The sequence below is a fragment of the Panicum hallii genome, chromosome 7, assembly GCF_002211085.1.
Source record: "Panicum hallii strain FIL2 chromosome 7, PHallii_v3.1, whole genome shotgun sequence".
NCBI classification, from domain to species: domain Eukaryota; kingdom Viridiplantae; phylum Streptophyta; class Magnoliopsida; order Poales; family Poaceae; genus Panicum; species Panicum hallii.
This window is the reverse complement of record NC_038048.1, coordinates 26,731,424-26,746,843: the sequence shown is the minus strand read 5'-3', so window position 1 is coordinate 26,746,843 and position 15,420 is coordinate 26,731,424. Positions and strand designations below refer to the sequence as shown.

Genomic DNA, 15,420 nt, shown 5'->3' with positions numbered 1-15,420 from the left:
AACCTAATACCAATCGACGGAGCATGATCCCTTGCGGACGGCCCAAAACGACCGATGGCAGGACGATGCACCCCTCCTTACGGGAACGATGTCTCAAACCTGATCAACGGAGGAAATCAAACGGGGGCGACGCGGGGTAAACAACCAACGGTGGAAATCCGCGAACGGCGGGACGACGGGCATCGGGCGCTTCCGTCGCACCACCGACCGGTCGTCGAATGAGTCTTTTTAGGAGTAGAGAAGACTAGTATTATATATGTTTTGGCCGTCAGAGCATGTGATCGAGTCAATCCCATGGGCCTGGCTCAAACTAGCTCAGAAAATATCATCAGCTCAGCCAATTAAAGATTCTGTACGTAGCTCGTGGTTAAATATCTACGCTGGTACTTCCAAGGCTATGACATATAATAAATCATTTCGTGCAGAAGAAAATAATAATATTTTTTTGGCTTTTCCAAACTAAGAAAAAGCTCGGCTTACCTAGGAACAACAGCTTTTTCAAAAAATTACGAGATGGAAACATGGAATAATCCACTTCAACAAACATGCCTAGACATTAAATTTTCTAGGCATGTTCTTTTCTGGCCACAAGCGCGAGGAACCGTCCGCCGCCCTCTCCGACCTCCTCCACCAGTTCGAGCGGCCGCCATCCGACCGGTGGCGATTTCCTCCACCAGCCCGCCCATCCGCGCCGGCGCCCCTCCTCGCCCAGAACGTCCAAGCCTCACCATTGGCGTGCCGCAGCAGCTCCTCGCGGCGCAGCGCAGCGGCACGGAGAGGATAGGGCTGGACCATCGTGCGAAGAGGAGAGGGCGGCCGTCATCCTTTTGATGCCCCCATCCTGGCGCCCTATCCATCCCGGCGGCGGATCATTGACGCCCCCATCCTTCCCCACGAGGTGGTTCTGATATCTAATGCAAATTGTTTTACCGATCATTGGTTTGGGCACCATGTGTTTGTTAAAATGCTTACATGTGTTGACCGTTTGTGCAGTCTTGACCTCAGATGGGATCAGGGAGGCTCTGAAAATAGCAGAGATGGGTCATCGCCAATCAGGTAGAGTTAGTTGCTAGCTGGGTAGCCGCAAGCAGCCCTCACCCTCTACAAACCATTAGGCGATTTATCTTTCTTCTCTTTTAGCTAGCTGCTCGGTTCACTGGAATAACTGAACATGCACTCCCTCTGATGTCCTTGCTATGCTTCAGTTTATGAATTTTTCAACCTGATCATGTAGATAGTTGCTGGGGACTAAGAATGCGGCAGAGCGTTCAAGAATCGAGAAGAGAGGAAATGGTGTTGGATGCTAATACTGTGGTGGAGATAGTTGTATCTCTTTAAATCACCAGCGATTTTAAAAATGTAGGCATGATCTTATCTTGTTTTTAGATGACATCCTAAAAATAATAGCTATTACAAGGTGTGTCCATGTTTGTCCTTTGGGCATAACCTTTCGTGCACTGCAACCTGAAATATGCAGTGTGAGATAGATTTTGTAGCATGCTTTTATTTTGTTAGTATTGTTGTTCTTGCTCATGCTTTTTTGTCATGGTTTCACCTACTCAATCTTACTGTGCTGGCGCTCTGATTTTCCAAATATTTCTGGCTTCTGAAATAACAACTCTAGATCCTATCATTTGTGAAACAGACACTATTCTTACTGAATGATATTTAGAAATCTAGAGGATTGCAGGTCCACTTCCAATCTTGCTGTATTTGTGTCCTGTTTGGCTTTATGGTCTGACAGCTTCCTTCTTCTCATTTCCAGAACAGCTTGGATTTAAGATGTTCTTTGGTGTGACTGACTGCAACTGTACGGTTCAGTAGGCCTGTGTTTAGGGCTCAGGTTTAAATTACATTACTATGTGCCGAAAACACTTCAAAAAAAAATGCTTGCTTATGCCATTGTGTACTAAGAATAGGCACATGAGTTTAATTCATCGAAAACAATTGCACAATAAAAAATTCGATCTAGGCGCACCTAATCGAAATTAGTGCAAGTGCTTAACTGCTATGGACTGTGACTATACTTAGGAATAAATCAAATTTGAGCTATCTGTGATTCAGATTGAGAAAGTATGTCTTTATGCCTACATTTTGGAACAGAATGTGTGAAAGTTTGAGAGAATGATTGATATTCATTCTTCCCTGTCTCCTTTTTGTTAGTAGTACAGATTAGTCCCACTGCTCTCTGATAATTAGTTGAAACAAATATTTCATTAGTTGTATGTGACATTAATGGGAGGTTTTTCTTTAGCTATTTGTAGTGATTCCTGACATTGCAAGTCACTCCGATGTTGATTTGTTGGCTTTTTTTATTTGAAAAGAATGACTGACACCGTAGATGTTTTTGGGTGGAATAATTGTTACCTCTTCCGTGTGATATAATTTGCATAAACTATTTAGGAACATGGCAAATGATTCCTATTTTGTTTAGTTCAGATTTAGAGGCAACCTCTATAGTTGTGACATTGCCTCCTCTCCTCGTGCCTCAGCTGCGCTTGCACAATTCAGAGGCAACCTGATTCCACCGCTGAATCTTCCACCAATCCCCACTGGGTAGGAGATTTGCCTCTGTTTTTACAGCCTATGCTTACTGACATTCTTCTGTCCTTCACACCTCTCTGAAGCATAATGAACTTCGAGACACCATGGTGACAGTGACCATGGTTCAATTAAACCTTTGGAGTGCAGCTTCTAGGCTTTTGTTTGCTGATTGAGTAGACCAAATGTCAAGTTTTAGAGAATTGTGACTTTCCATCTACAGATGCAAACATGTGAGGCTGTCAGTGTCGTCTTGGAAATTTTTAAAATTTGAACTCTGAATATTGAATGATGAATCTGGGTGCACGTGCTTTTCCCGGAGACCTCGTGTTTATAGTTCAATGTGTGTGTTGATCATGATTGATTTTTTTGAATGCTTAGTGCTTGTTCAACTGTACAGATAGTGAATGTCTCCATGAAACATCATCTGAACTGTATCCAAAGTTGGTTATGACGATTTCTGAAATTTCCCTCTGATTTTGATTATCACTTGTGCTGTGTCATGGCCGCAAATATAGTAATATGATAGCTTCGTATTCAGACTAGAGATGTTGTAAATGTTTCTGAAACAAAGTTAGATCATGAAAGTGCCTTGGTGGCTTTGCCTGCTGCTTAATTAAATTGGCATAGTAGCAGGACAGGGTTTCAGACTTTTTTAGCATTGGGCAGCAACTTCAGCCATGTCTCTTGAAATCAGTAGCATAACAAGAGAGATGTTAAAAATTATAATCCTTTTCAGAAATTAACCTGTTGTTCCATATGAGTATTGTTATTTTTTTAGTTTGAACAGTTCTATTTTATTCTTTCAGCTTCCATAGATCAGTCACCCTCCATCAAGGAACGGGCTTGGATTGAGTCCAATCTTTTGCTGGTAAGAAAACAAATTCCTGCATATATTTTTCTTCCAGTTTTTTCCAAAATAAATTCCTTCATGTTAATTCTTCACTGCATTGCTACTTGGTGGTAAAGATCTGTGGTGGAGAAAAGTGTATCGTTGTGTTACATACTTACGTTAAAGCAGTGTTCAGTGCCAGTCTACGAAAAGGGAAGGAAAGGAAGACACAAAATTAAATCAATGCTGAAATGCTTCGTTAGAGGAGGGCTGCATTGATTCTAAAGAAACAAATGGCCTGATAGATCTACCCTGTTTTCCTGTGTCGTCTTCTTGTATGGATCAGTATGTGTGCCTTAGCCTGCATATCTTGTATGGATCCAAACCTCATTTTTGGGCTTGCTTGCCAATTTTGGATTTCCATTTCCTAGAAATCACATATCCATTCTACATGCACATAGATGCAGAGTGTTTCTGAAATTATGCATGATAATATTAGTTCTCTGTTGTCTGAATGTTAGTTCTCTGTTGTCTGAATGTCTGGATATACACTCATTTTCATTTTTTACTTGAATGGTGCAGAGCTACCGCCCTTCCATTCAAAAAATGAGGTATCCCATGATCTTGGTTCTACTCATCAGAGCTCCATTCCCCTGCTGATCGATGCTCAACCAGATGGCCGGTGCATGTCATGTAAAGCTGAGCAACTGCACACCATGCTCTACATTTACAAGTTCGACCACGGTACTGTGATGTCTCCACTGTTGTGTTGAATCCTTAGCCTATGGAGATATATCCCATGATCTGTTACGTGTTGTTGTTATGCCTCTGAAAGTCTGAATCTTTTTAGGCCTCAGCATCTTTTGATGTTCTGCTCATAGCTGTAGTCAACGTTTAGGCCTCTTAGCATTGAAATGGACATCACTATCTACTACTTCTGAGTATGCAATATTGATATATGGCTCAGCTTTTTTTCCTATCTTCATTTGCATGGTGTTTGTGTTGAGGTCTTTGGTTCATGGCTGCCAACTCTATTCTTGAGTTGCCCTCCAAACAGATTAATTCATGTGGTTTTTGACTTCCGATGGTGCATAGTACTGGTTTCATTGTTTTATTATATAAAATGTAAATAGGAGTTCAAGCCTCAAATTAGTTCTAGGAATACTCTTACATGTACCTGAAGATGATAGCTTCTTGGTGATTTATTTTGAAGGAGAAATATGTTATGTGCAACCAGTTGTCTTTTATTGATCGCTTCCTTCATTTTCAGGGCACAGTGCTAGCAGAATTAACGATGGGCTTGGATCAACAGTCCTGACGACATAGAGAGACAGGACTCCTCGCCCTTATGAGCATGAGTACCTGACTGAAGCAACCTGCTTCCTCTCTGTTGTGTCTATGTTAACCTCCCTGCTTTTTCATGTTCTCATGACAACTATGCATCACAAGAATGAAAAATTACAACAATCTTTTGATTTCTTGGGTATTAGACAAGTATTGGTTGCAGCCGGGGTGTGTATGGCTGATTGCCCAATGTCTGTCTAGGTCGCAGTTTGGCACCAATGCTTTGCTCCAGGCCCAGACAACAACATGAGCCCAGCCCCTTGTCAGTTGTTAGTTTGACTCATCGAGAATCATGAGATTGCACATGCCCAAGTTGTAAAGGTACAAATTGTATTATTTTCAACATCTATTAATAAATATTTTGTCTGATAATGGTTCTCAGATTGGTTAATTGAAAGATACTACAAATTTTGGCTGTGTTTCAGGTTAGAAAGGGATTGGTCAAGGATGATAAGGGTTAGAAGTTCGCATTGCGGTGGTTCTGGTGCACCACCAATCATCCCTGGATTATTGCTTTCATCTGAAACTAAATTCACTTAAGGTATTTGTGGTGTCATGTTGGTGCATTTCTTTGTGATTACTGATTACTAAAGGCATATGATTACCCTCACTCATATATGCACGTGCGGCACAGTATGTATTTTGGTTGCTTGCTCACTCTCTATTGTGCTTCGTTTTAGACTATGTTAGTGATGGCATCTGAACTTACGGTGTATTTACTTTTATTTTTTGCTAGCATCGGTTGAGCTCTGCACTTCACTCAAACTAATACATATATAAGTTTAACCAATAATAAAAAGAAAATCTTTCATATTCTCTCTTATTACTTTCACAAAGTATAGTATTTTCTAGGATCTTTTTTCCTGTAAACAACTTAATGTAGCTAACATTTTGTACCTATCAGATTGTGGGACCTGCTATCTCTGGTTGAGCTGCTTCCAGAAACTGAAGATTCATTCACATGGAAAGTGGACAGCTGGTAGGCAATGCACTGCAAAGTCAACTTATCTTGCGCGGCACCAAGGTTCAACCAGATTGCATGGGACGGACCTCATTTGCAGAACATATGGGCTCCCCTTTAGGGTTAAAATGTTTCTTTGGCTCGCTTTCAGAAGGCATCATTGGACTGCGGACTGGTGGATACGGCATGGCTTACAAGCTTCAGAGATGAATGGACTTTGTGATAAGTAAGCTGAATCTTCTGACCACATTATACTCAGGTATTCTTTATCTCTACAGATTTGGTGGGCGATTTTGCTTCTTCCATTTAGCTGTCATATTAGATTGTAAGGGTGATGATCTTGTATAATTTGTATGCGATAAACTTTGGTTTTTTTAGATGTTTTTGCATGCATATTTGGTATGCTATAAAGTGTATCTTTTTTTTTGATACTGCACAACCATGCATAAATACAATACAAATTTTGTTTTTCTTCTTGTGAGATATATATGCGTCAAGTTAAAACAAGCATGGAGGACTAGAAGATGGTCTCACTAGGAGAAGTAATAAAATTAGACAGTGTAGAAGATGCTCCATGCATTTGGTTAATTTCTCCTCTTTCTACCACATTCTTCATCATCCGCAGCGACTCAATAATGTGAACCCGAGCACGACCCATCCAATGTCAACTTCATCCGAGATATTGTACCATCAGAATGTTAGATGCAACGCAACCGTCAGGAAATAAATCCAACAGCCAAAAGCAAGACAAAGCAGCTCGACGACGACGGCCACCTCACCGATGACGAAATCAATGATGACGCATGCATATGATCGATCAGGGCCCTGAATAAATTCAGGGGTGGTCCATTCTGCTTCACCGCCGTGGATATAATTAATTTCCAGGTGTGAGGTTGGTGTCTGTCCCTTCCTTCCTTCCGTTCCCCCCAAATCCAAAACCCTTTTGCAAGAGATCTCCATCCATCTGGGCAGCAGCACGAGAGGCGGCCATGGCCACAGAAACGCATGCACCCATATCCGTTGTGTCGTGTTCCCCTGCCTTCTCCACGTCCATACACTTTCGGGACCAATTCTTGATATCAAGAATCAAGAAGGTGAGACCAAACAAAAGACAGCAACCCAACACGTGATCGCAATTAGTTTTTCTTAATCACCACATAATCATCCTGCTAATGAGAAGCAAGTCGTCACAGATATGGATTAGGCAATTTATACAGACAAGTTCACAAGTATCTAAATAATGGACAGGCAAATGGCGCACGTTGAACTCGCTGCCAAGGACTTGAGCGCGTCAGGCAGGCGGGGCGGGCCCACGGGGCGCTCTAGAATTCCCGCACGTTTCCCTCCTGGTCGTCGTTACGCGGCGCAGAGGGAGGACCGGAGCCCACAGCCCAGCGCGCCCGCGACGTGTGCGGTTGCGGTGGGCCCCACCTGCAAGGCTCACATGCCGGAGCCTATAAAGCAGCTGGAGGGCGAGGAGTGAGCTCCAGCACTCCCGCGGCGACCACCAACTCATTCGGAAAACAGAGGAGAGCAGAGGAGGAAGAGGGGCAGCCATGGAGATGGGAGACAGCTTCGAGTACTACTGGGAGATGCAGCGCTTATTCGAATCCGACGAGCTCAGGTACGCTCTCGCCGCCGCCGCTGCTTTGGGACCTGACGGGGATGCTGATTGCTGATTTGAACGCCGCAATTGCAGCATCTACCTGAATGGCGCGCAGGACAACGCGCTGTCCTGCTACGACTCCAGCTCGCCGGACGGGTCCATGTCCAACTCGTCCTGGGCGCCGGCGGCGACGGCGGACGACGACAAGGGGCCGGGTGCGGCCGCGGCCGAGGGCGGCGTGGGGGAGGGGGCGAACAAGAACATCATCATGGAGCGCGACCGCCGGCGCAAGCTGAACGAGAAGCTCTACGCGCTGCGCAGCGTCGTGCCCAACATCACCAAGGTCGATTGCTGCTGCTGCTGCTGCTGATCATGGCCGGTGGCATTGCCGGCGAGCCGAGCTTGTTCTAATTTCTGACGACGAAGAATGTTGACATCCAGATGGACAAGGCTTCGATCATCAAGGACGCGATAGAGTACATCCAGCAGCTGCAGGCGGAGGAGCGGCGGGTGCTGCAGGAGCTCGAGGCCGCCGCCGGCGCGCAGCAAATGGACAGGGCCGCGTACGAGTACGAGTACGACGAGGGCGTCCTCCTGCAGGCGGAGCGGGCGAAGAAGCCGAAGCGCGCGCCGTCCATCGCCCCGGCGTCGGCGCCCGTGGAGGTCCTTGAGCTCCGCGTGTCGGAGGTGGGCGAGCGCGTGCTGGTGGTGAGCGTGACGTGCGGCAAGGGGCGCGAAGCCGTGGCCCGCGTGTGCCGCGCCGTGGAGGAGCTCCGGCTCCGCGTCATCACCGCCAGCATCACCTCCGTCGCCGGCTGCCTCATGCACACCATCTTCGTCGAGGTAGAACTCAGCTCTACTCTACTGCTGATTGCGCGTTTGCTCCGCTCTGCTGTTCCGCTTCCAATCTCCCCTTTTTAGGCAGTAGTAGAATGTAGAAAGGCGGAGCGAAGAGGATCCTGAGTCCTGTTCCATTTGCGGCTGTTCTAGGTAGTAAACGGTAAAAAGTTCGCGTGCGGATGCTACCAATTACAGTAGCTCACGTGCTTCAGATGCGATTTCTTCAACTGGGCATCCGCATCGAATCGCATGCGGTGGATGTGCGGAAAACGATAGGCACATGCTGAGGCCCGGGGGGCAACGGAAATCCGCTGCTTCCATCAGAACCCATTTGCCTCCCCTCCCCAGTCCCCACTCATGTCCCAACTGATTCAAGCACGGACTGCACGTGCGGGAATTCAGAGACCATGAGCTGCTGGTTGATTATTGGGGCATTCGGATGGAACCATATATGCATATGCTGTTCGTTGACTAGTCCGATTTACATGACGATTTATTTGGATCTGGACAGAGGTTGACTTGCAATCATCCGGTTTCTTTTTTTTGCAGTTGGATCAAGGGGACGACCGTGCTCGGATGAAGCGCACCATCGAGGCCGCCCTCACGCAGCTCGACGCCGCCGCCGGCGGGAGCCCCCCGAGTGTGATGAGCTACTAGCTAGGTCTTCCAACTGACGTCATCAAGAAGATAGCTACGGTCGAGCCAGCCAGCCGATGCTTTTTCTTTTTCTTTTTTTTGAGGGTGTGTTTTTTGTGTGGTACCCTTTCATCAGCGCCCTCCCTCCATGTACATAGGAGGTGTGTTTTTTGAGGCAGCAGGCCAGGAGCTTTAATTTGTGTGACGACAGGGTTTACATTAGGATCGGAGAGAGGCATGCAGTGATCGACCTAGCTAGGAGCTGTTAGAGTCGTCTCTCAAATAAGAAGTGGTTTCACTTTGCCTAAATCTCAAGGAATAACACTTAATTTGACGGCTACAACAATAACACATTGCTGTCATCTCACAGCCCATCTTTTGGAATGTTATCGTGAAAGAAATTTCAAGTTCATTCGAACTCAACCGAGATCTGTTACCAGAAAAGTTTAGCTAGCATCCATACCGGTCCCTCGCAGCGACCAGAAAGGCTAAAGGGATAAACAAGCCAGACTGAATCCACGTCGCTTGAGACCCAGACTACATATGTAGACTTCCGTTGTCGTGGTCTTCCGATCGGACGCGGACATTCATTCACACCAGCAGCAATTTTTAAACAAACAACTCGCTGGTGTAGGGGAATGAAATCATTTTTAGGACTTCACATGTGGTGCGGTCACTGCGTCGCTTTTTGTTTATGCTGCCTTGCAGTCTAGCAGGCCCTCAGTCCACGACGGTGCGTGGTCACACGCGGCAAAACAACTCTTGTTCAACGTGCTGTAACTGTGCTCGGCTGCTCGCTCCCTTTCCTTGTCTCTTTTCTATTTGGTACCTACAGTATGTTGGAACGAAGCACGTCGAGGCTCAGGAAGTCGAGAGTGTTCATGTCCATGGTTTTTCTTCTTCTCTTCTAAAAAAAGAACGAGCCAAGATACACGTTCTGGTTTCATGCTTTCTTAATACTAAAGTCACACCAAATATGTACCAAAATCGCACCAAACATACTCTTTAGTACTTCATCCTTATATCCAGCCATGGTGGCCCTCCTCGGCCTGGAGCAGCAACCGCTTGTGAATATATGGCCCTCCCATCGGATGGATTGGATCTCGAGCCGCAGATTTAGAGGTACACCTATAATGACCACTATGAGGTGAGTTCTTCATCCATCTCTTCTCTTACCATTCCACTCACTTTTTTGGTGGGTTTATTGCTGCTAGATCCGACGGTCTGGATAGGCGACGGCCGTCGGTGATCTCGCGTTCTCTTTGGCTGGAGCTGCTGGTATCGTCTCGGCTTCCTCCTAGTAGTGGCGGGGCTGGCCAACGTTATTGGAGAGAGAAGGGTCGGGATGGATGGAGAAGAGGGAGATTTGATAGTTTTTTTATTTTCTTGTGGTGAACCTCAAGCTTAAAGTAGGCTATGAGAAAGATTCACTTGAGATGCAACTTCCAATAACTATAGTGACGTTCTGTAGATTCTTAGTATCAACTTTTCATGACTTGCTACCCCTTCTCTAGCATGCCACGACCATCTATGAGGGCAGCATTGGTACTTTCGTTCCCTCTCAAAATAGTTTGGACGATTTAAAACTAATTCCCCCATCTCAATTTTCCTTATTTGTGGAAAATTCATGGTGTCTTTATGAAAAGTTTCTTCTCATTCAAAATTTGATTTCATGTCCAATTTCTTTTGAATTTTCCTTATTCAAAGAGAAATGAGAGGATTGAAGTCGAAGGGAGGATTTCATCGCAAGGCGTTGCGCTTGTACCTCATATCATCATCCATGGAGAATAGGAGGAAGTTACCGTACGCACTAGTGTTTGGCGCGTGCCCATGCGCATGTAACGCTACACGATTATACGGCGTGACATATGATAGTAATATTTTTAGGAGAGATCAAATCTTTGAAGGTAGATAATATGAGTTATCTGTCTATCTCTATGTTAATATGCTTAAAGCTCTTATAAAAAGTATGCTTTAAGCTGGTGGAATTTCACGTAGCTCTCTCAAAAACACAAACTAGAACCGTGAGGATGTTACCTTTTTTTATTTTTCTCATACATATTTTTGTCAGCATACATGTCTGATATACGAAGACCGACGCATGAATTTTTGATAATGCAGATATAAGGAATGGTGTAGAATTATCCATGCACGGGGATGTTTAGATAGCTTTTGATTGGAGAGCAAGGTAGGACGCGATGGTTCCATCTCTAATTCTAAGGATGAGATGGTTCACCGGCTAGTGTTTGGTTGGAGGGATGGAATCCCTCCATTATTTTTGATAGAGGGCCGGAGATAAAATGGATATATCTGGCGTCAACCGTCGTTACCCTCATCAAATGGGCCCCGCCAGTCAGTCAATCTCAGTCTCACTATATCCCCTGTCACGGTCCCACCATGTTCCTTGTCACAGGAGGAGCGGCATGTGAAGATGAGCAAATTGTTGCGATTGAACTGGTGGTAGTCTAACATATCCTCGCCGCTGCCGCCCGTACGGGTTACGGAATGCAGAGGAACTTAGGAAGTTGATGGCCGTATTGGTGGCGCAAGATTGCGGGTTGTTCGCGGGCTATCGCGGACCAGTGCTCTGTCCGCTAGGCTTAGCGGAGGCGGTCCCGTTTCTTGAATTCTAACGAGGGCAAGGCCAATGCCACCGTCACCAAACGAACTCCAAGCAAGCAGATTGCGAGCAAATATTTGAGTAAGATGACATCTATAGTACATGACATGATTACTCGTCCAATTGATCGATAGATAGATTATCATTAGGCGATGGAATCGGCAGATAAGCTCACATCACGTGTCTGAAAACGATTACCGGGAATTAATTAAGTCGCGCACGTTGGCCCCGCGACGGGGGAGCGGGAGTGGAGCGGACTACCTCGCGTGCGGCTGACAGGCCGGACCCACAGCGGCTTGGCGAGTGCCCCCTTCCCGCACGTTTTCCTTTTTCTTCCCCGCTCTGGTCGTCACGCGGACGGGGAGACCGGAGCCGAGCGCGTCCGCGTCGATGGAGACCGCCCCAGGCCCACATGACAGCGTCACACGCCGGAGCCTATAAATTAGCTGGAGAGCGACGAGCGAGCTGCTCAGTCCCGCGACCGAGCCAGCGACAGAAAAACAGAGCACACCGGCGGCGGCGGCGGCTAACCCGCTTAGAGCTCGGCTCAATCATGGATGCGGAGATGGGCGACAGCTACTGGGAGGAGACGCAGCGCTACCTCGAGTACGAGGAGCTCAGGTACGGCATGTACGACCACCTCGCCGGCGATGTAATGGCGTCGATGGCTGCTGACCGATCGGCTGTGGTCCATGGCGTTGCTTGCTGCAGCATCTACCTGGAGGCGCAGGAGGACGCCATGTCCTGCTACGACTCCAGCTCGCCGGACGGATCCAACTCCCATTCCTCCTCAGCTCCGGCGGGTGATGGTAGGGGGCCCGGCGGCGGCGCAGGCCGCGCGGCGGAGGGGGCGAACAAGAACATCATCATGGAGCGCGACCGCCGCCGCAAGCTCAACGAGAAGCTCTACGCGCTGCGCAGCGTCGTGCCAAACATCACCAAGGTCAGTTGCAGTTGCTGATCGTGGCCGGCGGCATTGCCGGCAATCAAAGCTTGTTCCAAGTTCTGACGATTGAGACTCGCTCTGACTGACATTCAGATGGACAAGGCGTCGATCATCAAGGACGCGATCGAGTACATCCAGCATCTGCAGGCGGAGGAGCGGCGGGTGCTGCAGGAGCTCGAGGCCGCCGGCGGCGCGCAGGATGAGCGGTACGAGTACGACGAGGGCGTCCTCCTGCAGGCGGAGCGGGCGAAGAAGCTGAAGCGCGCGCGGTCGGTGCCGTCCATCGCCCGTGGCGCCGCCCCGCCGCCGCCGCCGCCCGTGGAGGTCCTTGAGCTGCGCGTGTCGGAGGTGGGCGAGCGCGTCCTGGTGGTGAGCCTGACGTGCAGCAAGCGCCGCGACGCCATGGCGCGGGTGTGCCGCGCCATCGAGGAGCTCCGGCTCCGCGTCATCACCGCCAGCATCACCTCCGTCGCCGGATGCCTCATGCACACCGTCTTCGTCGAGGTACCTTCGATTCGATCGAATCGCTGCTCCGCCTTACTAGTATTTTACTCTTGACGATCGATATGACCTCGGCCAGAGCTGCTACGGGTTGACCATGGAGTTGACTGATACCATGACCATACGACTCGCCGTACTTTATTAGGCTTTCCATTTCCGCTTTTTGGTGGAAAGCTTGTGAGTCTCCCAAAAAGACCCTGGCCCTGTTCCGTTTGCGGCGTCCGAGTGAGTCCGAGGTGGACGAACGCCACGTCACCATCTCGATCGGTTGCCGGCGGCCGGCGGGAGGATCACGTGCTCTAATCGGCAGGAATCCCTCGGCACTCGGGGGCATACATCACACATGGCAGGGACGGGATCACGGGAGGAGAGGAGGGAGGGGCCCCGGGGCTGCCGGGGAAGGGGGTGGAAAACGACTTCCACGTGCTCCGCGCACCAGACAATTGCTCTGGCTGCTGCTCGGTCCTTTTCGCCCTCGGTGACGTACGACCGCGAGAAATTATTCTTCCCAGGTTTCCGTTCGTTGTTGAGCACAAGCTGCACGTGCTCGAGTTAGGACTTATCATTTGCAACTTCTACGTTATTGTCCTCTTCTTTTTGTTTAACCTAAAACACAATTGCAATGATTAGCGCGTGGTTGAGTTGGAATTCTTTTGGGAGCATGGTACCTGGGCCTTGGTTTTTAATCATGCTTCATGTTAGTTTCCTTATGTTCACGACTAAATCTTAATATTTCTCTACATCCAGGTAGATCAAATGGATGGGATTCAGATGAAGAAGATGGTCGAGACCGCTCTCGCCCAGCTCAACGCCACCGGAAGCCCCCCGAGTTCCATGAGCTATTAGGACAACAGCCAGATACGATAGTTTTCCGTCTAGTTTGCCAACATAATCCCTCACCAAATAAGAAGTATGTTGTGTGTTGTTACGTGCTGCCCTTTTCTCAACATCCCTCTTATGCATATGGGAGGTGATGCTCGTTTTTCTAGGAGGCGGCAGGTCAAGGTTTAGGTACTAGACTAAGCAAGTTTGGACTTTAAGAGCATGACATATGTTTCTGAACTATTACACGTATATGGTAATGAATAACAAGGGGATTCACCTTTAAAAAACTTTGGTGTTCAATGAATATTGTACATGCGCTAGTATAAAAATCCACATTCATCTTTTTCATTTGTCTCGGTAGATTTTAGACCTGGGACTAATGCTCTCATTAGTCCCGGGTCCATAAATATGGATGTCAAAGGACTTTTAGTCCCGGTTGGTGTTACCAACCAGGACTATAGTCCTCTAGACATTAGTTCTTTAGTCCCGGTTGAAATTACCAACCCGGGCCTAGGGTCCTTTAGTCCCGGTTGTCGTTCCCTCGAGGGTTGGATCCTTCTCCTAGGGTACGACTAACCTGGGGATGGAGCTCTCGTGACGCTCCGATCTTGAGCAGGTGCGCTGCAGCGATGGCATGGGGTCCTGCTGGTCCAGTTGAACGATGGTGCGCTGCGTCAGATGCAGCAGCCTCTCGGTCTCTGAATTAACAAAGCTCTTCAGCGATGTTCCTGATTGGCGTGTTGTACTAGCGATTGTCGGCTGCAGCGAAGGCACCGTTGAGGTTTCTGCGGTGAGTTGGGTTCCGTGCGCGGGCTTCTGTGTTCCTTCTACGCTTGGCACGTTTAGCGTTCTTGATCCTCCGGATTCATCTGTGCTCCTCGTCTTCATCTTGAGGAGCGTCTGTTGTGCGCTTGTCGACGGAGACGTCCGCGAGTAGTTCGTTGTCATACTCTCTTCCTGGTTCGTCATCGTCATCATGCTCGTGGAGGGAGGCCATGTAGATGTGACGTTGCAGGGGAAACACTCCGTTGGAGCTGTAGTTGACTAGTACTATCCTGCCCTCTCCTTCCTCGACGATGGGAGAGAGGGGCTTGCCTTCTTGAAAAGGCAGTTCTTGTGTGAAGGCCACAAGACGAGAGTCGAATTCGAGTAGCTCAGAGGGCTCCATACCCTTTCAGTACACGAACTGGCCCTATGGCGTCGAGGTTATAGTCAGGTCCAGATGACAACCCGAAAAGCTTTCAGAGTCATCATCCGAGTCCGAGTACTTGTCGAAAATGGGTGCCTCCCGATAAGCAGTGACTCCCGCATCTCCGAGCTTAAGTAGATTATCCAAGTCCTCTTCCAATGCAGAGATGAACTCGGATTGAGTGAGCTCCTGGTAGACAGAAGCCGCATTGGGTAGCTCGAATAGGAGTCGGGTACGCTCTTCCTCAAATCGGATTGAATCCAATCCGAGAAGTCCTGGTGCAACACAAGTCGAAGTCGCATCGACAGCGGACTCTTCCTCGATCTCCCTGGCTAGGTAAGGGAGTAGCATCTCGTCGACGTTGTTGATGAACTCGTTGAGATAGCTGCATTGAGCTGCTGTGGATGCCTCCAACTCCATGTCATCGATGAGGTGCTGACGAAAGCCGCACGTGTCATCAGCGACGCAGACCCCAAGCTGAAGATGAAAGTTGTGCCCTTGTCGAGCACGGTGCTGGTGAAGTTGAATGATACCATCAAGTTCGCATAGGGATCATCGATGAACACCCCTATCTGGCGC

At 48.1% G+C, this 15,420-nt stretch overlaps 2 protein-coding genes and 1 long non-coding RNA gene across 4 annotated transcripts; all 3 read left to right on the top strand.

Moving 5' to 3' along the window:
* Positions 1-495: 495 nt before the first annotated feature.
* On the top strand, positions 496-6,105 carry LOC112899462. Of its 2 annotated transcripts, XR_003230060.1 has the most exons (10): positions 496-898; positions 994-1,056; positions 1,235-1,359; positions 1,766-1,810; positions 2,440-3,412; positions 3,956-4,117; positions 4,644-5,038; positions 5,143-5,258; positions 5,622-5,741; positions 5,830-6,105. It is a non-coding gene; the product is annotated as an uncharacterized LOC112899462 (long non-coding RNA). The 2 variants fall into 2 exon arrangements; XR_003230059.1 differs by having other exon boundaries at positions 497-898; positions 5,622-6,105.
* A 547-nt stretch (positions 6,106-6,652) lies between these two features.
* On the top strand, positions 6,653-9,111 carry LOC112899461 (transcription factor bHLH35-like). Its single transcript, XM_025967937.1, has 5 exons — positions 6,653-6,772; positions 6,927-7,302; positions 7,378-7,627; positions 7,726-8,127; positions 8,674-9,111. Exons 2-5 carry the CDS (start codon positions 7,235-7,237, stop codon positions 8,779-8,781), a joined length of 828 nt encoding a protein of 275 aa, XP_025823722.1. The 5' UTR covers positions 6,653-6,772; positions 6,927-7,234; the 3' UTR covers positions 8,782-9,111.
* A 2,445-nt stretch (positions 9,112-11,556) lies between these two features.
* On the top strand, positions 11,557-13,956 carry LOC112898983 (transcription factor bHLH35-like). Its single transcript, XM_025967313.1, has 4 exons — positions 11,557-12,001; positions 12,092-12,323; positions 12,420-12,830; positions 13,575-13,956. Exons 1-4 carry the CDS (start codon positions 11,793-11,795, stop codon positions 13,671-13,673), a joined length of 951 nt encoding a protein of 316 aa, XP_025823098.1. The 5' UTR covers positions 11,557-11,792; the 3' UTR covers positions 13,674-13,956.
* The last annotated feature ends 1,464 nt before the right edge of the window (positions 13,957-15,420 follow it).

What these genes read in the sequence shown, in the direction of transcription:
- LOC112899461 (XM_025967937.1), top strand. Translation starts at nt 7,235, where the DNA reads ATGGAGATGGGAGACAGCTTCGAGTACTACTGGGAGATGCAGCGCTTA. An exon ending in TTCGAATCCGACGAGCTCAG is followed by an intron (nt 7,303 to 7,377) that starts GTACGCTCTCGC and finishes CCGCAATTGCAG; the next exon opens with CATCTACCTGAATGGCGCGC. An exon ending in TCGTGCCCAACATCACCAAG is followed by an intron (nt 7,628 to 7,725) that starts GTCGATTGCTGC and finishes GTTGACATCCAG; the next exon opens with ATGGACAAGGCTTCGATCAT.
- LOC112898983 (XM_025967313.1), top strand. Translation starts at nt 11,793, where the DNA reads ATGACAGCGTCACACGCCGGAGCCTATAAATTAGCTGGAGAGCGACGA. An exon ending in TCGTGCCAAACATCACCAAG is followed by an intron (nt 12,324 to 12,419) that starts GTCAGTTGCAGT and finishes ACTGACATTCAG; the next exon opens with ATGGACAAGGCGTCGATCAT. An exon ending in TGCACACCGTCTTCGTCGAG is followed by an intron (nt 12,831 to 13,574) that starts GTACCTTCGATT and finishes CTCTACATCCAG; the next exon opens with GTAGATCAAATGGATGGGAT.